This window comes from Leptonychotes weddellii, chromosome 6 (genome assembly GCF_054177405.1).
Source record: "Leptonychotes weddellii isolate Sample4059 chromosome 6, ASM5417740v2, whole genome shotgun sequence".
NCBI classification, from domain to species: domain Eukaryota; kingdom Metazoa; phylum Chordata; class Mammalia; order Carnivora; family Phocidae; genus Leptonychotes; species Leptonychotes weddellii.
The window spans coordinates 98,782,908-98,804,928 of NC_138374.1; the positions used below are offsets into that span (position 1 = coordinate 98,782,908).

Below are 22,021 nucleotides of genomic sequence, written 5' to 3' on the forward strand. Positions count from 1 at the left end.
TTTCCTTGCTGTGTTTACAGCAATCTTTTTTTTTTTCATATCATGAGATATGATATCATGGTATACCATGGTAGAAATTTTAATGTCTTACTAATTTTAGCTTACTATTGTATATTTTAACATAAAATGTGTAAGACAGTCACTGTAAGATTCTGATTATTTAGGAGGGGGATGTGTAAAAGGAACATATACCATGGACAAAGGAAACTGAAATAAGTAGGACAGGGCAATGACAAATTCCAGCAAGGCACTCAAGGAGAAAAGCACAGTATTTACCATATTGCTCTCCTTTTCTTTTTCTAAATTGAAGACTTCAAGAAACTTTCTCTTTATAATTATACAGAAATAAGAACAAAATATGTTTATAAGACTGACCTAACAGAATGTATACTTTAAGTATAAGGAGTTAATGTACCTCTTACATTTGTATTATTATGTATTTGACAGGGGTAGACGTGTATTTGGAACTCCGCTGAGTAGTCCCTTGAATTGCTGAACTGAACTGGATATTCTTAATTGCAGGCTGAATACCCCTCACCCAGATCCCAACAGATTTTAAAAACAATGAAAGGATCCAACATCATAATGATATCTCGGGCACTTGAAATTGACAACATTTTCTTGATCGGTGCAGGTTACCATATTAGTGGATTATTTCAGAAACATATTCCCAAGGTCAAAAGGAAAAAGATCAGTTGATTCGGCTACAGATGGCTGCTAAATTTTGAAATTTACTTTCTAAAGCCTAAATTCAACACTCTGATAGGCAGGAATAATGCAACCCAAGGGCCTGTTTTCCTAGATGAAAACAAGGATGACCAACTGTAAACTCAGGGCTCCTCTAGGGCTTAGCTCCTTAAAATTCTAAAATCCCGCTCCTGAGCTTTCCAACCACACAGAGTTGTAATGCTTGCCAACACTTTTTAACTCATGCATTGCCTTTCTTTCTTCAATATTCAGCAGTAAGACAAGTACAACGGGGTCTCTTGCTTTTAAAAGGTACTGGGGAAGTGTATAGTTAATTCACTGCTGTGAATTTTTTCCTTAAAATGAATAATCACTACCTTTGTTTGTGCCCCGCTTTGTTCCGGAAAGAATGTAAGATAGCTATAATCATTACCTAATTGATTTTTCTCGCTCCCACACACCCCTCCTCTTCTTTGTAAGCTAACATCTTCATGCTGATTGTGTTTTAAATGAGGAGCAACCACACATTCATATGTATCAAGACAATATTAGTGTCCCAAAAAGGGAAGAAGTTCGGTCTATTCATTCAACAAATACTGAGTTTCTGCCAACTAGATGGCCACGGTTCCCACTTCACCAAGTTTACAGTCTAGTGAGGGATAGAAGCAAATAACCAGACAATTACAATAGAGTGAGCTAAATACATGACAGAGAAATAGAGAATGCTTCTGGAACCTGCAGAAGGGGCATCTCCTCCAGACTTGGGAGATCAGAGAACCTTCCCATAAGTGAAGTTAGCTGAAAACTTGAGGAACCGTAGGCTATTTGAAGGTAATATGATAGCAACACCACCAAAACACCAGATAGAGTGAGTCCAAATAGTTTATCCCAGTGAGAGTCAACTTCTTGATCCAGATGTGACAAGTGGTCATCTTGCTGCTGCACCCAGACGACTCATGGACTGGCCACAATTCATTCCAAACACTAGGTTCTATAACAGGTTTCCAGTTCCCTTTATTTCTAAATATATTCTGCTTTCTCCTGCCCTAGTTCACTGTCTTTACCAGCCTCCCAACAATCAAGCATTTCAACTCAACCCAACAAGGGCCTATGTGGGAGACAGGGTGATAGATAAAAGACACAGGGAAGGGAGGAACTGGGGCCCCACCTCAAGAACCACATAACCACAGAACCATAAAACTGAGAAAAGCCATGTGACCACCCACTGACCATACCACTCCCCACAAACCTTGCTGAGGTCCCCTAGCACTACCAATCCTGCTTGAGAAACAAATATCCCCACTTTGAACTTATCTTAGGTTGGACGCATTTCTCTGTACCCAGCATCTGTTATATTCTAAAGACAGCAGACTGGGCTCCGGACACCAGAGCCCCTTCCCTAACAGTTGGATCCTCATCCTCTGTCCCTTTGAGTATTCTTCCGAAAATGGTACATTTCCTGTGTCCAGAGAATACGGATGTTTTCTTAAATCATTTCTACATATCACTGTCAATATAAAACCACAACACTGAGACCAAAGAAAAATAACAAGTTTTAACCATTTGCTCTTCCAGAAATCACTGGACATTCTACAAGCTGATTGAATGGTTGGATGGAATTACTTGCTCATGTCCCTTCCAATCCGGAGACTTTATGATCCTACAACGTAATTGCAGCCATCTCTCCTTAAGGGCTATAGCTAGGAAAAATTATCCCAGTGTACAAAGTTATTGTAGAGGGAGAATCGGGTCAGCATTTCAATAATACTTGGCTTTTCGAAGTTGTCCAACATAACCTCACTGGTAACAGGCAAAACCGCAGCTGCAGAGAGAAGTAAATGCAGCCTGGGCCATACTCAGTTGTATATTTTACAACCAAAGGCGGAGGGTTTTACTTCAAAAGATCAATGATACACAAAATTGAACAAACAAATAAAAAAAAAAAGAATGTTCTAAATGTTTTGGATTGTATGATACTTCCCGTCTAAGGATGTGTAATTATTTTTGCTATCCTTTCCGAACTGAATCTTAATTACGTTTTGAGATCCGAGTAGCAGAAAATTCAAAACTTGTGCTCAGTCTTTAAGGCGTTTTGAAAAAGCCTTATAGATATGTAGCAAGACCTACACCCACCCTCATGCGCTACAGAACCTCATACATCTCTTTGGTGCTCCACACTTTACACATCCAAGAGTTTCTCACTAAGATACATATCTTCACAATAAATGTCTCAACTTGTGGTTCAAACTATCATTCAGAGCGTCAAGAAGAGAAAGTCCCATCACTCAAGTCCTGCACCAGACGTCACATCCAGGCAAAAAGTACGCCATATGCACCTTTGGTCTTCTGAGCCAATGTTCTCTTCCACTCTCATGGGAAACAGCCAGAAGGTTCCAGGCAGTTCCTGACTACAAGGAACTAACCAACTGGGTTCGAATCCAACCTCTACCACTTCCGAGGTGTATGACCCTGGCAAGCAATTTAACCTCTCTAGGCATTAATTTCTTTATGTGGGGGGGAAAATAATAATCACAACACCACCTTCCTCATAAGATTATTGACATATTTCAGTAATACCCTCACCTCACCTCAATCTCTAGTTCACTCTAAAACTGGTTGCTTTGGAGAATTTTGAAAGGGTTACTGGAACATAGGAAAACAAATATGGAGAAGCCACTCAGTCCTAAAAAGAAGGGTTTTGTAATTACTATGGCTCAATTGGTTGAGTCACATTTAATTAAGTCTGGAATTTCCAAGGACAAAAAAACAGAGCTTCCCAACAGGACACCTAAGATAAGAAAACAAGTGGGATCAGAGCTGGAAAGTTCTTAAGAACATGCTGTTGAGGGCTGGGGTGGTAGCCACAAATCACACAAATGCACTGGAGGGTAAGGGACAGATTCTTCTACCAACCAGAAGAAATCTTTTCACGTTGTCCTCCCTCTCAATATCTCAGTACTACTGCTAAATCCAGGGTGAACCAACTCTTAATTGTATAAATCTGAGAATGCTGAGTGGGGGAGAGAAGAGAAGCAGAGTCCAGTGAACAGAACAGTCAGTGAGAATCATGAAATAACTGTGAACATCTCAATGAACCACACTCTGTGGGTTTGGGGCCTACAGAGTTAACCCCTCCATTTCCCCATAACTTCTTCACTCATGGCTGTTGTGTTGGCTGAAAACTAAAACTGTCACCCAAGCAACATCAGTCTCCTCAGAAAGAGAGGAACAACCCAGCATCAGGAAATACAATGACCCTTTCCAAGGCAGCTGGTTTAGAACTTGTAAATCATTGTGAAACACCAAGACAGGCCAAACCACATCAATACCACATTTAAATAAAATGCATATACACAACCACCCAAAACAAAGAGATGACTCATCAGAACTCTAGTTCTGCCTTCCTTCCTTCCCTATCAGGTCTGCTGAGGATGCACCTAATGCATTTGAAAGTCATACTCTGAGTAAGGTAACTGCTTGATAAGTGAAGGCCTCCGGTTTTCAAACAAGATTCCTACTTTTCCAGGCCACACCCGCAGATGTCACTAACAGGTGACTGCCCTAGTGGGTGGTACCTCGGCCCAAAGTACAGAGCAGGAAAGGCCTGAGTTGAGGCAGCTGGGAACCCAGAGCAGTGAAGGCCTGTGTCAGCAGACCAGCGAACCCACAGCGGAGAAGATCCCTGCTGTGGCCCATCCTGCCTGAAACTCAGGGGACTTACAAATTACATGTCCAGCGAACCCACAGCGGAGAAGATCCCTGCTGTGGCCCATCCTGCCTGAAACTCAGGGGACTTACAAGTTACACGTTGCCTCCAGCCTCCCTGTGAGGCCCTGGGCAGTTTTGTTTCCTGTCCGCCTTCACACCCTCCCTTTGAATGCTGCTCAAGCACTGAATTCTGTGAGACGCAAAGCCAGTAAAGATTGAATGCAAGTGCATAATCTTCATTGCCCTCCAGTCCATCCCCTGTGAAGCCTGAGTGTGGCTCGAATGAGGCCAGGTGAAAGCACACTCCATCCCCTCTCTTCAGCCCACCCTGATCTTCTTTCTCAAGGCTTTCTGGGTCACCTCTCACTGCTCTGAGGATTACTTCTATCTCCAGATCGAGAATTCCTTTGTTCTTCCACAGGCTGGTATCTGCCCGAGGAGTGATCCTGTCACTAAGCTTTCCATTTCTCCCTGGGATGTGTTGAAGGAGCCAGTAGGTGGTAACAGATAACTCACGTGATCCCAACCAAGATTTCAGAACCTTGGTGGAAAAAGTCTTGCTTATGGAAGCAATGTTTCCCCAAAGACCCAGCATTCTGTGCCCACTACACATGAAATCATGGGCACGACACATGCATTTGTCTCCTCACGGGCTGCAAAGAGGAGGTAACAGTGGGAAATCTGCCACCACCTCCCCCCAGTAGGAAGATAGGCAGATCTGGAATGGTCTGTCCCCTGAGCATTCTGGGTACTTGGTGAAGGTACAGGAGGAGAGGGGCTGTCAGCATCAGTAGGGGGAGGACAGGGAGAGAAAAGGGTGCCATCTGAGCCAAACTGCTTATGGCTCTTGTCTAACAGAGTGCTGCTTTCTGGTCCTATTACTGCGTGTCACTTTCTGCCACGCCACCCCCACTCTATTTGCCAAAGACCTCAAGATGTTTCTAAGAGGTTCTGAATTATTGACAAACCGAGGGAAGATGCTTTGGGAAACATTAAGTACAGAAACAGACCTGTACAGCTAGTGCCAACACTCGGTCATTGGCAGTTTCCTTTTTAAGGCCAAAAGAGAAGAAGGAGAAGGAGAAGAAGATGAAGAAGAAGACGAAGAAGAAGAAGAAGACGAAGAAGGAAGAAGAAGAAGAAGAAGAAAGAAAAAGAAGAAGAAGAAGAAGAAGAAGAAGAAGAAGAAGGAGAAGAAGAAGAAGGAGAAAGAAGAAGAAGAAAAGCCTGCCTCTGCTAAATAATGATGATATTCACAGAACAACAGACACTGCAACTCCAAAGTTCGCAGTCTCTCAGGCTTTACTCACCCCTAGCCATCTTGCTCCTTTATTGGCAGCCTGTTGAATCTGGACTCTTTTGAGGGTGACATGGTACACAGCGCCTTCCTCTACCTCTTCACCCCAGTCCTGAATCGAGCTCTGCCAGGGGGTGGGATAAAGAGAAAGAAAAAGAGTATTTTTTTTTCCTCTCTACTAACCACAATCTATCCCAGCTGCTTTAGTGCTTACACCAGCACTCAGGGCACAAGATGGGCTGTTCAAAATAAATATTACCATCAGAGCAATATAAGACACATTGCGATAGAGGGAATGCTGAAATTTTCTTGGCTCCCAGTCCTTTCCTGTGGTATCAGGATCCCTGGACTTTTCCATGTAGTTCTTTTTCCTAGACTCACTCACATATCTTAGGTTTTGTTTTGCTTTTTTTGTTGTTGTTCTTTTAAAGTCTTTTCTTCCCCCTCCCCTTAAGACACTGTGATTTATTTAGTCCTGGTTAACTCCCCTCCCCATAAGTGAAAGGAAAAATAATTCGTTGGTAGAAAAAGTTGGTACTACTTTCATAATGGCTCAGTTATTTGAGCATACTACATTTTAAACTCAGGCACAAACAAGTGTTTAAAATGCCAAGAGTCCTCTCTCCTTTGGAAGTGAAATGCTTCCCGTGTCTTTTTCTCCTCTTGCTGCGTTGGGACCCAAAGAGTGAGCGCGGTCGGGGGTAGAAAGTTATTTCCGTAAAATAATCTGGCAAGTGCAAAAAAACCAAACCAAACTAAAACAAAAAAAAGCAACACAGCATCATGCAACTTAAAGTAAGACGCGTGCGGCGACTCCCTGGATTTCCACGTCCCCAGCTAAACCTGAAGTTGTGTTAAAGAGCCACTGGGACGCAGAGGCGCTCCCGGGGCCACCCCGACTAACAGTTCTCGGTCCTGACAAGTTTTCCCTTCCCCACAAACAGCTGCCCCAGACACACCAAAGGCTACTGGCGAGAAAGTAGGTGCGATGAGAGGGAGAAGACACGCCGAGAGGAAGGCATACAAAGCAGAGCGAGAAAGCCTCAGCTCCCGAGCAGGGGATCGGATGGCTGCGTTCGCTCCGAGTGAGTCCAAAACACGCCCAGAGAAAGCGGGAGAAGAGTCCCCACCAGAGAAGCCTCGGGAGAAGGCAGAGCTCTCGTTACCATTTTAGCTTGCCAAAGCAATTTCATTCTCAGGTTTCTCTCCGGTCCGCGGCCGCGGCATGGTGCGCCTTGCTCCGGGGCCCACGCAGTGTCGGCCGGCGCGGCCGCCGCGCCCCCAGCCCACCGCCCGCGCAGCCGCCGCGCCCCGAGCGAGCACAGACCCGCGCGCTGCCCCTGCCGCCGCCGCCGCCGGTGCGCGCGACTCGAGCCACAAAGGGAGCGCGGCGAGCAAGGGCGCCGCAGACTCCTCCCCGCGCCGCTCCGCCGCTCCGTGATGTCAGGCTTTCCTGTTTGTGCTCCGAGCACACTCGCTTTCTGGAATCCCATGCATCAAGTGAGCATGCAATAGTTTCAGCAGCTCCGAAGGCCATCGGGAAACAACCCTTTCAAGGTGCTCGGGTTTCCTGGATGGTCACCAAACTGCCAAAAAGGGACCGGGTGCGGTCGGGGGGTGGGGGCGGGAGGGGTGGGGGGGAATCCAAGTGTGTGTCCTCTTCCTTCGCTAAGAGATAAAGGGGGAGGGCGCAGTGCCAAAAGGATGGGAGGAGAGGGTCAGGAAAACTTTTGTTACCTCCTGAATTTAGATTAAATCAGAGCTGCCCCGAAGACAGGAGCAGTACTCCAAGCCAGGAAGTTTTTCATTAGGACAAAAAAGAAATGGTCGGAGGATATTCCAAAACCCATGCCCAGGGGCTGTACCCGGTGCTGCATCAGCATGCTGCCAACAGGAAATTGCTCTGGACTTTCTTCCACCACCCATTATGATAAGGCTCATCCATAGTAACTGGCCACTGTGGGTGGGAAGGAGACGAAGCAGGAAAGGGTTTTGCTGAGACTGACAGCGTGGAAAGCGAGCCATCAGTGGCCCGGGAAGTTCTGTGAGTCTTTGTGAGACAGCCATGGGTTGAGCTTTCCTACGGAAGGGACACAGCGGAATCACAACAGCAAGGAAAGAGCCCTTCATGAGGAGATTGCCAGAGGCAGTTTTGTCATAACAGAAAGATCTGCTACCAGGACAAAAAGATTATAACATCTTTTGGATCCAATTTTAATAAATCAACAGCACGATACCAGATGATAATGTATTCAAACTTTGGCACATGACAGAATGCCACACCAATTACAAGAAACCTTAGAGTTCATGTCTGTAATACTATTCCCCCTAACTGGATTCAATCACCTTTAAATTTGTTTTTAAAGCCCTCTCACTAATTGCCATGCTAAGGCGTAAGGCTAGGATTTGGTTCTGTAATAAATACATCATGAGCTGAAAAGCTGGAGAATCATGTGTACTGATGTTCCCAGGAGAGCAGAATAAATGACAGCGAGGACACATCAAGGAGAAACAAAAGGATTTTGGACACTTGAGAACATCTTGAAGTCACTCAGCCAAGTTTCTCTCAGATAACCAGAACCTACTCAGCTCAGTAACTGTGGAGAGAGTGCATGCTCTTTTTATAAAACCCAAGTGGTTGTTTCTATAACTTAAAAAAAGTAAAAGCACATAGACTAGATCCTCCTGTGATCACCAGGACAGAGTGTGCCCAGCGTCTAGAGGAAAATCATGTGGAGGCCCTACCCCCCTCCTCCTTAAGCCATCCCCAGGTCCCCTGGCTCACCCCTAGAGGACCTACCTATTCAGGGATCTCAAAGATCACAAAATGCACCTGAGGACACTTAAGCAACCCATAAGATTAACTTCACCACTACTTTAACCCGATTTGGGGCTGTCCATTTTGAGATGACTGAAAATTTTTCACTTCAGGGGTATCAAGCAGTTTCTCAGCCCCGCCCCTCGCAGGAAGCCTTCCCAGACAGAGCAGCTTATAACTCACAAGGCCCCGCTCAGGTTTCAGATCTCATCACCCTCTTTTCTACTCCACCAATTCCCTGGCGGGCCACCTGGCATATAAAGGGAAAACAGGTTTCAAGGCAAATGGATCCAGCTTCAAATCCACACTTAAATTAAGAGTGAACTTAGGGGTGGGGTGCCTGGGCAGCGCAGTTGGTTGGGCCTCTAACTCTTGGTTTCCACTCTGGTAGTGGCCTCAGGGACTTGGGATCGAGCCCCACGTCGGGCTCATGCTCAACTCGGAGTCTGCTTGGGATTTCCCCAACCCCCTGCTCGCTCTCTCTTGCTCTCTCTCACACTCTCTCTCTCTCAAATAAATAAATCTTTAAAAAAAAAAAGAGTGAACTTGGGTGCTACCTCCCTGAGCCTTAGTTTCCTCATCTGTAAAATGGGAAGAACATCTATCTATTAAGTTTAAAGAAGGATTAAATGAAAAATGTATGCAAATTATCACATGGTAAGAGATCAAAAAAAGTTCCATTCCCGTATCATTGCACTTCTCCCAAACTGTATTTTCCCAGACTCACTGAAAAGTTGTGTATGTATGCAATGTGGGGAAATCTGAAATCATGTCTTCTTACTAAATTACATTATAATTTCAGAGAGGTTTTCCAAGAATAACTGTTTGTATTTATACCTGATAATGTGCATGTGATTTTGTTCAGTGCTGAGCCACAAAAAAAAAAAAAAAAAAAAGGTCTGGTTATACTAGGTAGTGCAATCAAGCATTGCATTTTATAATTTTTAAAATATTCATTTAAAAATATTTCACCTGTAGGCAGCTCAGACAGTATTACCTTATTACACATACCTTTGGGTTAAAATACTCCTGGCCAATATGTGGGAAGGATAAACCAGTAAGCCATTTATAATTAAGTTTGAATTTATTTACCAGATTACCTTGCCCATGACCTAGCATGGTCCTAAGAGGACAGGTCAAGTTTTGTTAAAAGGAGATCAGCAATTTTTGTAATTTTCAGTGTACAAGTCTTTCATCTCCTTGGTTTAGCTTATTCCTAAGTTTTTATTCTTTTTGATGCTATTGTAAATAGGACTGATTTCTTAATTTCATTTTTGGATTGTTCATTGTTAGTGTGTAGAAATGCAATTGATTTTTATATGTTGATTTTGCATCCTGCAACTTTAATAAATTCACTTATTAGTTCTAACAATTTACTTGTGGACACAAGTAAATGGAAAGACACCTGGTGTTCATGGATTTGAAGGCTTAATATTGTTAAAATATCCATGCTTACCCCAAGCAATCTACAGATTCAATGCAATTCCTAACAAAATCACAATAGCATTTTTTACAGAAATAGAAAAAAAATCCTAAAATTCATATGGAACCACAAAGGATACTGAAAAGCCAAAGCAATCTTGAAAAAGAACAAAGTTGAAAGTGTCCCAGTTTCTGATTTCAAAACATATTACTAAGCTACAGTAATTAAAACAGCATGGAACTGGCATAATGACAGACAAATAATAAAACAAAGGAACCTAATAACCCAGAAATAAACCCAAACATATATAGTCAACTGCTCTTTGACAAGGGTGCCGAGAACACACAATGGGAAAGGGACGGTCTCTTCAACAAATGGTACTGGGAAAATTGGATATCCACCAAATTCCTAGAATACATAGGGGAAAAGCTTCATGACACTGGTCATGGCAATGAGTTCATGGCTATGACACCACAAGCGAAAACAGATGAGCAAGACTAGATCAAGCTAAAAAGCTTCTACACAGCAAAGGAAACAATCAACAGAGTTAAAAGGCAACATACCAAATGGGAGAAAATATCTGCAAACGACATATCAGATAAGGAGTTAATATCTATAACATATAAGGAATTTCTACAACTCAACAGAAAAGATATGCAAAACAAACAAATAAAATAGCCCAATTTAAAAAGGGGCACAGAATGAATAAACATTTCTCCAAAGAAGAGATACAAATGGCCAACAGGTACATGAAAAGATGCTTAACTTAAAGCATCCCTAATCATCAGGGAGTTGGAAATCAAAACCACAATAAGATATCACCTCACACCTGTAAGGATGGCCATTATTCAAATAAACAAAGAAAAAAACGTTAGCTAAGATGTGGAGGGGAGGGAAACCTTGTATACTGGTGGTAGGAATATAAATTGGCTCAGCCATTATGGAAAAGAGTTCCGAGTTTCCTTGATAAACTAAAAATAGAACTACCTCATGATCCAGCAATCCCACCTCTGTGTATTCATCCAAAACAACTGAACTAAAGATCTGGAAGAGGTATTTGCATTTCCATGATCAAATTGCAGCACTATTCATAATAGCCGAGATGTGGAAGCAACCTAACTGTCCATCAATGGATGAAAAAATAAAGGAAATGTGATATGGACACACCTACTACGGAATTTTATTCATCTTTAAAAAAGAAGGAAATCCTGTAATATGCCTACTATATGGATGGACCTCGAGAGCATAATGCTAAGTGAAAGAAGCCAGTCACAGAAGGACAAACACTGCTTCACTTATGTGAGGTATCTAAAGCAGTCCAACTCATAGAAGCAGAAAGTACATGGGGTGCCTGGGTGGTCGGTTAAGTGTCTGCCTTCGGCTCAGGTCATGATCCCAGAGTCCTGTGCAGTGGGGAGCCTGCTTCTTCTTCTGCTTGCAGTTCCCCCTGCTTGTGCACGCTCTCTCTCTCTCTGACAAATAAATAAATAAAATCTTTAAAAAAAAGAAAGAAAGAAAGAATGTAGAGTGGTGGTTGTCAGGGGCTGGGGGAAGGGCAAAATAGGGAGCTGCTGTTCAGTGTGTATAAAGTTTCAGTGATTCAAGATGAAAAAGTTCTGGAGAACTACTGGACAGCATTGTGCTTATAGCTAACATTATGTGCTGCGCACTTAAAAATTTGATGTCGGGAGGGAAGCAAAGATCAATCCTTAAAACATAGGATATTGCTAGGGATTGTTTCATATTGCCATATTTGGTGGTCACTGGTAAGTCGGTAGCAATACAAGGATCCTAGGATTTCACAGGAAAGAGGACAGATATATGGAAGAACCCCAAACTGAAGGGAAAAACTTTCTTACTTTACAGTTTCACCAGAGCCAATAAAGAGATAGCTGGTTAAGAGCAGACATAAGCAGCTGATTCTTTAAGAGAATCTACCTACAAGTGGAAATATGTAGTTTATATATTCCCTCCATTCATTTATCTATTCACTGACCTCTCTTCCTAGATTTTATTCTACCTCTCCGGATGCAAGAAAAAGTGAAAAATACAAAAACTATGATAGAGTGTACTTATGTAGGCAGCATGACATGGAGTAATTATGTGCCGGGTGAGTGAGGCGACATCTGGCATCTGAAAGCCAGAGTTTGAATCTCAGTTCTAGAAGCTTTCCAACCAAGGGACTGACCTTCACTTCTCACAGCCTGAGTGTCCTCATCTGTTCCCCTTCAAGCTTATCAGGAATGTTAAATAAACTATTATATAAAGCACCAAATCGAGTTCTTGGAATATAAGAGGCCTTGAATAAAAATGTATCTCCTTCCCTCCCTACCCCCCACATTCTTTCCCAGCATGTTCTTTGCATGTTTGGTTGTTTACTTGGATAATATATTATTAATAAATAAATAATTTCTGCATGACAGAAAAATAAGGACAGTGCAAGTATAACAGACATTGTGCTTGGAAATAAATACTTAGAAACTTGTCTGGAAATTGGCAACATTAGCATGAGATGGTAAGATACGGGAAGGCCTTGGTTTTGTCCTCAAACTCAATACTGGACTGTAAGGTCTCAGGCCCAGTCAAAACTTTAGAGGAAAACAGTCCTAAGAGAGCAGTAAGAATAACAGCAACAACAAATATGTGAAAAAAACTAAAAAGCAAGAGGTCAGGATTCTCCTTCCACACTTAGCAGCGCTGAGTGCATATCGCCTCTACTTGCCCATAGCCCTTACCTAAACAGATGAGTTTGAAAACCTTTCTCGCTTTGAGTGAAATCAACAATGGCCCTTTTGCAATATTTTATTTATAAACTGTATCTTCAGCAATTTGTAATTCCCTAAAACTTTTTGGTGGAGGACGTAAGCAAATAAATCTGCTAATTCTTAACCCCTTTCCTCCAACAATATCAATGTATTGTCAAACTGCGAATGACTGAATCCTTTCAACCTCCCTATGAAACACTTCTTTTTTTTTTTTTTTAAAGATTTTATTTATTTATTTGAGAGAGAGAATGAGATAGAGAGAGCATGAGAGTGGGGAGGGTCAGGGGGAGAAGCAGACTCCCTGCTGAGCAGGGAGCCCGATGTGGGACCCGATCCGGGGACTCCAGGATCATGACCTGAGCCGAAGGTAGTCGCTTAACCAACTGAGCCACCCAGGCGCCCCCTATGAAACACTTCTTCCTAGTCTTCAGTCTTGCAGGCTGGGTGGTTCCTCAATGAACTTTCCATATTCAGCCTCCCACGATTAGCTGGGCATCCCACTATGGTTGCTCCCAGGTCTGCTAACTGGGATTGCCCCCATTCACCTCCTCTTTGCTTGAACTTTCGACCTTGCTTTGCAAAGGGTAAAGAACCAGTCATGCTTGGTCAAAGATGACTTGCTTCCATTTTCTGAGGGCCCAAAGTGCTTTTACTAATTATCATAGATACTACAAATTAAAAATTCTCAATGCTCTGTTATTAGGTTCTCTTATTTAGGCAAGCAAATTACAAGCCAATTTTAGATGGACCTATTAGAGCTAAAGAAGAGCCTGCCACAGCGGGTAGAAAATGAAGACAGTAGAAACATAAACAAACAGCACTGGACAGATGGTAGGCCAAAGGCAAAGGACTCCTTTGGCCATGATGGCTAATATTTTTCAACTAATAGTTTACCGATCGCTGGCATTTACTCTTAATTGATGCTGATGATACTTGCCTGAGGAAGAAGTTAGTTATTGGAATACTATTTGTAACTTGGGCTAATAAGCATTATTACCTCATCTAATTATAGATTTCTGTAAAAGAAAAAAGGACAGAGATTTATTCAGATGGTTGAAAAGATCAAAACATCCAACAGTCATCTCAGACATGATGCCAGGTCTGTGTGATTTATAATAAAACCTTCTGCAAAGTGGAGGATGGGTGACCTGATGCCATGAAGGGCTTTGACCAAGATTCTGGGTGGAGCTGGGAGGAGGGCAATTAGCCAAATCATCTCTTGTTTTAGGCTAAAGGAACAACCTTTTTCTATTATAATGGTACTGAAGTGGTACTGAAAGCTCAAATGAACCAGAAGTGCTAGAACATCGTGACTAAGAGTGATGGCTCCAGTCAGAAATACCTAGATGTGAGTCCTAGATCCCTCACTCCTCTCTGAAGCAAGATCTTTCATATCCCTAAACCCACACAAAATAGGAGAACAAACACCTTCCTCACTGGCCCACACTGAGAATTAAATGAGATAATACACATCAAGCCTTTAGCACAGTATCCAGCACCAAGGTAAATTCTCAGTGAATGTTGTCTGTTGCTGTTTTGGTCAGATCAACAATTTGCAAAAGCTAAGGGAGACTGCCTATATTAAAACTCAGACACATATATCAAGTAACTCAAGATTTTGCAGCTTGAAGCCAAAAATTCATGTTGCAGTGAACCCAGAAAGAACTGTAAGCCCCACAAACTGTTCAGTCAATGAGCAACATTTACTGAGTTGCTACAAAGCACAGAAAGATACTGTGCCTGGTATTCTTGCCCACCTCATTCCACCTCCATACAGTGACCAGAGTGGTATTTTCAAATCACCATACCATCCCCTCCTATTCTTAAATCCCTCCAATGGCTCACCATTGCTAATGATAAAAACCTAAATCCTTTTCAAACCCCCAGGGCCTTGCCCAGGTTGGCCCCTGCCTACCTCTCCAGGCTCCTTTCGCTCAATTCTACATACATTCTCTGAGCTCCAGCAACCCCGGTGTTTTTGCAATGTCTTCACTATATCTGGCCCCTGTCCACTGCAGAGCCTTTCCACCTGTGATTCTCCTTCTTGGGACACCCCTCCCTCTTCTCCTCTCCCAACTGGGTTCAATCCCCCTATTTGTGCTCTCCTGGCACCATGATCTTCTCTTTGTAACTCCACCACAGTCATAATTTTACATTTCATTGTATGATTATTTGATAAATGTCTGTTTCCCCCAAACTCTATGAGGGCAGAGGCAATTTATTTTTTTTCTCTTCATGGTTCTCTAGCACCTCCCACAGTGCGTAGCACATGAGAGATGCTCAATAAATAACTATGATCGATTGATAGGTACGACACATAAAGCCATGCTGTAAATTCAGTAAGTGCTTTGTAATTGTTGAGTGATACAAATAAATCTTAGATGTTGTCTCTATCTTAAGGTTGTTTGTACTCTAAAAGCAAGGAAAGGACATCAGGGGAGAAACTGGAAAACGACTTCATAAAGCCACAGATCAGCAAGTCCAGATTAAGATAACAGGGCCAACAGAGCAATGTGTCACTGAGAGGACATGACCACCTCCATCAGGAGGCACACAATCCTAAAGGACTTGCAGGTCATTACAGTCTTTATTGAGATTGTGTTGACCATGACTTTTGAGGAAAAAGAGAAACATGGACTCGGAGGAAGAAAAGACAGACTTTCAGCAGGAGAGATGGCAGGTCAGAGGATGGTATTTGGTTGGAGAAGAGGCTCATATAGTCAGATAAAATAGCTGGATGGCAGAGATTCTGACATTTTTCTTAAAAGGAAAGCGAAATGATAAAACAGACGGTGAACAAAACGATTATAATACTTGTCCATAGGTTGGTCAGAGGGGGACAGCATAGAGACAGAGCGATCTGACAGGAAACAATACAATAAAGTACATACATGCCAAACAATTAACACCTAGGCTGAGACAAGAATTTTGAACTAAATAAAGGAATTGGGGTGACATTTTGGAAAAATAAATGTCACAACTTAATGACAGGCAGCATGTTGCAAGTAAATGAGAGGGGAAAGCAAGGTTTTAAGACTAGGATTGACAAGGGGACATGGAAATAAAGAGAAATAAATAATAAAGGACTCTCCGCTTTCAGGAAGAAATATCAGCTCAGTTCTGGGGAGAAAGAAAAAGATATTGAAGAGTGATAGGAAGGAAAGATAAACACTAGACGCAAGTAGTTGCAAGTTACTATGTATACGGGAAGTTGTTCAAGACCATGAATTCCCATGATTCCTCCTGAGTGGAAGAGAAGCAGAGTCTACACAGTCTCAAGATGCACCCACAACGGAACACCAAACAAAAATAACCAGAGACGAAAGCAAGAGGGAAAGAGGAACAAGGAGAGCTTGGGTTATGGAAACTAATGCTGAAGGAAAGCTCACTGTGATTAAAAATTCTCAAATACACTCAAGTCAGTCTTGGAATACAGTCAATGGACTTTAGAATGCTTCAAATGACAAGCAATTTATCTCCTGTCATTATCACAAGACACTACACATATTTGAAGAGGATTTTCCCTGTTTAAAAACATATAAATTTTTTTTTCTAAATTATCACTGGTCATTCTATTCTGTGACACTCTTCAATAAAATGTAACCAAAGTTAATTGAAAGTCTTAGTGTGGTCAGTTACATAACACTAGAATTGCTGAATAGCTTAAATGCAGTGTTTTCCCAGAAATATTTGTCTTTTGGATGAAACCAAGAATGGAAAGTTTCTGCCTTAAAGGAGAACTTTTGAGAAGATGGAAAGGAAAGAAAAACATATATAACGGAAGTATCACTTTAACAATAATTAACCAGTATGCTGCAAACAGGGAACTACTCCCACAGAAACACACAAGAACACAAAGAAAAGTGAATTTTACCACTTTGGAGAGCTGATTGTGGATTGCACATCAATTATCTAATGTCTTTTTTTTTTTAATATTTTGTATTTTTTTTAATATTTTATTTATTTATTTGAGAGAGAGAGAGAGAGCACATGAGAGGGGGAGGGTCAGAGGGAGAAGCAGACTCCCTGCTGAGCAGGGAGCCCGATGTGGGACTCGATCCCGGGACTCCAGGATCATGAGCTGAGCCGAAGGCAGTTGCTCAACCAACTGAGCCACCCAGGCACCCTTATCTAATGTCTTTTTAAAAACCAGAAAATATCTCATATATTGCCTTTGCCAGGAATAAATTTAGACAGATCTTTGGTCCTTGTTATTTGCCTGTTACACTGGCAGAATCAACTCATGCTAACCCATACTGATCCTGTTTTGTCTAAGACATGAAGTAAGGTTTATAGGATGGAAATGTGTTTAATTTGGGGCAGGAGATGGGGTGGAGTCATTACCTTGGTTTATTCAGGATCTTCTAGATAGGCAAATAGCTACTGCTCTAGAAATCTGCATATAGCCCTCACTCCTTTTCCTTCAAAGACAATGTGCGTGCGTGTGTGTGCGTGTGCCCACATGCACACGTGTGCTGTAGGAGGCAGAACTGATAGGCTGGCCTTCATCTTGAACCTTAATCATAGAAGATAATGACTGCTCCAAAATAACATAAAGGCACTGTAAAGAAATGACAGAGCAATTATAAGTTACATGGCAACCTTATAACAAAATAAGTAATATACTTTTGCCTTATAGCCAAATAGGTCATATATTTTACATTATTCAAAGCAATTTCTCTCCCGTAACTTGCCAGGATGCCATCCTATGAAATTAGCACATCCTGTGCCACAGGAAACCACACCACCCTTGGTTGAAGGCTGCATGACCTTAGCATGAAGACCAGCTGGCGTTCTTGGCATACATGCCTAACTTCTGCTCAGTTTTTGGTCTTCCCCACCTGAAAAGACTTGCAGGGAAAGTGGGGATTGGGCAAGCGGTGAGAAATTCCTCAATTGGATTAGTTCTATAAATCTACACCAGACTCAAGCTGCCCCAAGAGGGTACAGAAGGCCCTAGAACCAGTTCCAGGTACTGAAAAGAGATTAAATTCACTGTGGGTGTAGAATCCAAGAATTCCAGGACAAAAGTGGACCTCCCAGGATGTTGTTATGACAGGGAACCCTGTGGACAAGGGCATCATCCTAGGATCGGGGAGCAACAAAACAGAAAAAGCCTGGCTCTATTATCTCATAGAACAAAGTTACCAGACCAGTCCTGGGCTGCCTATCTCTGGACTGTTTTGCAAGAGAGAAAGAGAATTCCTTCTTGTTTCAAGTGTTATAAATTTGGCTTTCTGTTACAAGCAGCCCAACCTATATCCCAATTAATATACCTATGAAATAGAACAGAAATCAGTAAAGGTAAGAGGGTCATTTAGCTAGAGGCGAGAGCATTCTAAGCAATTCTAAGATTTACTGTGATATACTCTGATTCGAAAATTGTTCTGGGCTCTAAAAGGGATTCCTTTACCTATTTATTAACTCATTCATGCAACGAATATTTACAAAGCACCTACTATATATCAGGCACTGTGCTAGGTAGGCATTGTAGAAATAGCTTTGAACAAGACAGTTGCAGTATCTGCCTCATGGTGCTAACGGATTGAAGGGAGAAACAGACAAAGCATGTACATTATGGTATGATAAATGCCAACAGAAAGATTGCTATTGGGAGGTACAGACTGTGCCTATAGGATTCAGGGAATTATTCCCACAGAAAATGGTCTCTAAGGCAAGATCTGAAAGCCGAGATGGAATTAGAAGTAGAAGAGGAAAGGGGTGGGGAGGGGGTGGAGGAGAGAGCCATCCAGGCAGAGGGAACAGAATAAGAGAAGGCCCCAGACTTAGAGGAATCACAGATCAAGCAGAATCCTAGGGGTGGCCTTAGTTCACAAAACATGCCAAATAGGCTGTTCATTTTTCCTAAAAAAGAAGTAGTGCTGTATCTTCACTCTGTGAACACTAATTCATCGAAATAGTATAATATAGCAACTGGATGTATGTCTCTTGGAAACACAAGGCATGCTTTTGTTTTATTTTATGTAATCCAATAATCACTCAAATAATCCTTTGTGAAGAGTCAGGTAAATAAATAACTATTTTAATGATTTTACCAGAGCGCATACTATTTGTACAGCACTGAATTACACATACTGGCCCTGGATCTAAAGTAAGGGAGGCCAACAAGCAAATGAACAAAGTAAGCAGGCAAGAGGGAAGGGTGTGACTATGGCCTTCTATGGAACCATCCAGACTAAATTCCAAGTCAGAATGCAAGTGTTGCAGGTTGTCCCACTTAGAAAAACCATCTCGGGCCACCCCAGGTGAGAGGCTGGCACGTGTCTGGGTGCAAGAATACAGGCTAGATGGAAGGGCCTCTACCAAGCCCCACCTTGGAAATACTCAGTGTTAGTGCTATAACTGATCAGGGAATGGGAGAGAAGACCAGACAGTGAGTTCTCTTTTGAGGGGGAAAAAGGCAACTTCAGATACTAAAGGCTGTGAGCCTCCTAAAGACTTGAGGTAGGAATAGAATTTCCAGGTGGTGGGGAAGGGGTTTAGGGAAGCAGGGTAGACAGGAAGAAGAGAGCAATGCAAACAGAGGGAAAGGCATGAGCCCAAGCTTAGAGGTGAAATGGAAGGTCATCATAGACCAGACAAAGAAAAGGAGGCCGCCTGGCCTAGCCACACTGCCAGGGCGCAAGCCCCCATTGCACCTCCTGCTCACACTCTCACCAGGGCATTCCCTGAGTCATAATGATGGAAGTGGGTCACTTCACGTAGTGTAGACTATCCAAGTTCCTCTGTACTAGGGTGGTTTACTTGAGGTTTTCATGCCTTGGGGTAGGTCAAGATTATGTACAATTTAGTCACCACAGCATGACTATCACCTATTTGAAGGCATAGATATTTTTGCATTGGTAATTGGTTTTTTGTCACTGCAGTTTACAAAGTGATTTGACACATATTCACTTCCTTAATCCTCACCACAACCCCCAAAATAGAGGTACTAGCTCCATTCTATAACCTAAGAAAATGAAATGTTAAGACCACAAAGACAATGTAAATGCAAGAGCTGTGTCTTGAATCCAAGTCTTTTGACTCCAAAAATCATGTTGCTTTCAAAAGAATACACTTTTACACTTCTCGTGATGAGCACTGAGTATTGTATAGAATTGTTGATCACCACATTGTACACCTGAAACATAACACCGTATGTTAACTACACTGGAATTAAAATTTTTAAAAATAATAAAATAAAGTAAGAATACACTTTTGTTCTTAGAACACTGGTTTGCCTCTTTGCTGTTGCTTATATTATTTAGGACTTTTGGCACCTACCAAAGTTCAGCAGTTCTTTATACCCATTCGTAATTAGAGGTGCATTCACACCTGTTGCCTGCACTCAAGATTTACGTCCTTACTGGCTCTTTCATGAGTGTCTCATCCTTTTCATTCCTGGTACCACTGTCTTGGCTCAGGATCATACTGCCTGCCATGATGGCCCCATTTCTTCCTTCATACAGCCCCATTTCTTCATTCGTACAATCATGCAGGTAGCTGCTGTAGCCTAGGTACTGTGCTAGGTGCTGGGCATGCGGTGGGGATCAACCCAGAGTCCCTGCTTTCGAAGAACATAATTCTAGGGAGGACAGAGGCAGGTAAATAAGACCTTACTTATGAGAAGACTATAATGTAGCACATGGCGGGGCCCCCTAGCATCAAGGAGAGGCACCTATTCTAGAGTCAAGGAGTCAGGGAGGTCTAAAGCTGAGAATTTAACGGGAAGGAAGCAAAAGTTAGCCAATGAGAAGGGGAAGAAATGCTCAGTTCAGGAAGAGGAGTGGCATGAATGCTGAAGAGAACAGTAATTTCACAGATGGAACTCAGTATGGTTTGATCTGCCCGAAGGATGAGTGCAGTGAGGAGGGGTAGTTGAGAGATGAGGTCAGCATCAGATGATACGAGCTTGGGAGGCATGTTGAAGAATCTGGACTTGATCCTGGGGGCCGTGGAGACCATCGAAAGGTTCCACACAGCAGAGTTATACGAGAAGACTTGTATTTTAAAAAGATCTGGACTGCGATACGGAGAAAGGATTCGAGGGACACTGCCCCCATAGAAATATAATGTGAGTCACTTACATAATTTCAACTTTTCTAGAAGCCACATTAAAAATGTAAAAAGAGACAGGTGAAATGAGGATTGTATTATTTAACTTAATATACTAATTTAAACACAATGGTTTATTTAACCTACAGCCTTAGAAAGAGGTGTGGAGAGAAGTGAACACACTGGAGAAGTATTTGGAGAAGAGGAAGAGAAGAAATTTGTGACGGTAAGGATTCATTTAATTCATTTTACACACTAGCCTCAAATGAATCTTCCTGAAATACAGCTCTAATTAAGATAGCCACTTGTTTTCACTTCTCCATTCTTCACCTTTCGCCTACCAAGGAAAGCCCCCAACTCCTTAGCCAGCAGTGGACCCTGCCTTTCCTCCAGCATCTGCACCCTCCCCTCCCCACTGCTGGGCCTCTTCCCTCCCACCTGCAGAACCCACATCGAAGAGCAGTCATAACCTTATGCAGAAGGAATGAGAAGCCCTCCGCTCAGCACTCTGGAATGGAACAACGAGCCACTCCTACTGCTAGGCAGGACCCCCGTTCCACGTCTGACTCCTGGCTTGGAAATCTGCCCAGTCCCTCTAGGGTGGGGGCCCTGCTTCTTGCTTTCCATTCCACTCTTTCCCCCTTCCAGAGCTTGGAAGTCTGCCTGTAAACCTGAGCGTAGCAACTGGAGCCTTCCAACGGCCGACACACTTTCTTATTCCCTCACCCTCGATTACATTTCTCCGTGCCACCTGTTCCTACATTTCTCAGAACCAGCACCTCCCAACCTGCAGATTTGTCACCTACCTTGCCATACCAGCTCTCCCCGCCTAGGTGACTGCGTGTCATCTGTTGCCATATCCCCCTGCCTATCCCTTCCAATGCTGTGTCTTTCAGCCTAGACTCCCTCTCGGCTCCTGCCCCAGCCCTGGGGGCGGATCCAGTCTCTGCCAGTTTGCCATCTTTTGCAGTGAACCAGGCTATTTCCAACAAGGTTGTGAGCTGTGACCATTGACATTCAAGGCCTTGAACTGATGGCACTACATCTCCAAGTACCTGCCGCAAATATATATATATATATATATAACTTTATTTCCTCTTTTATTTTGGTAAATGCCAGTTGAAAAGGGGGGAGGGAAGAGTGGGAGTGAAAATCTCCATGCTTTTTTTTTTTAATTACGTTCAGTTAGCCAGCATTTAGTACATCATTAGCTTTTCATGTAGTGTTCAATGATTCACCAGTTACGTATAACACCCACTGCTCATCAC

General features: G+C 42.7%; 1 protein-coding gene across 8 annotated transcripts in view; it reads right to left on the reverse strand.

Moving 5' to 3' along the window:
* RGL1 (ral guanine nucleotide dissociation stimulator like 1) overlaps positions 1-22,021 on the reverse strand; it is a 329,410-nt gene that overhangs the window by 203,004 nt on the left and 104,385 nt on the right. For 4 of the 8 annotated variants that reach the window (XM_081824740.1, XM_081824737.1, XM_081824735.1 and 1 more), the window contains exons 1-2: positions 6,859-7,049; positions 5,706-5,816 (exon numbers count right to left, since the gene is read on the reverse strand). In XM_081824740.1, the coding sequence (XP_081680866.1) occupies positions 5,706-5,816; positions 6,859-6,885 (138 nt within the window). In that variant the 5' untranslated portion in view covers positions 6,886-7,049. Of the gene's footprint in view, positions 1-5,705; positions 5,817-6,858; positions 7,051-22,021 lie in introns of those variants that run through there. The other 4 variants (XM_081824739.1, XM_081824738.1, XM_081824734.1 and 1 more) reach the window with 3 other exon arrangements.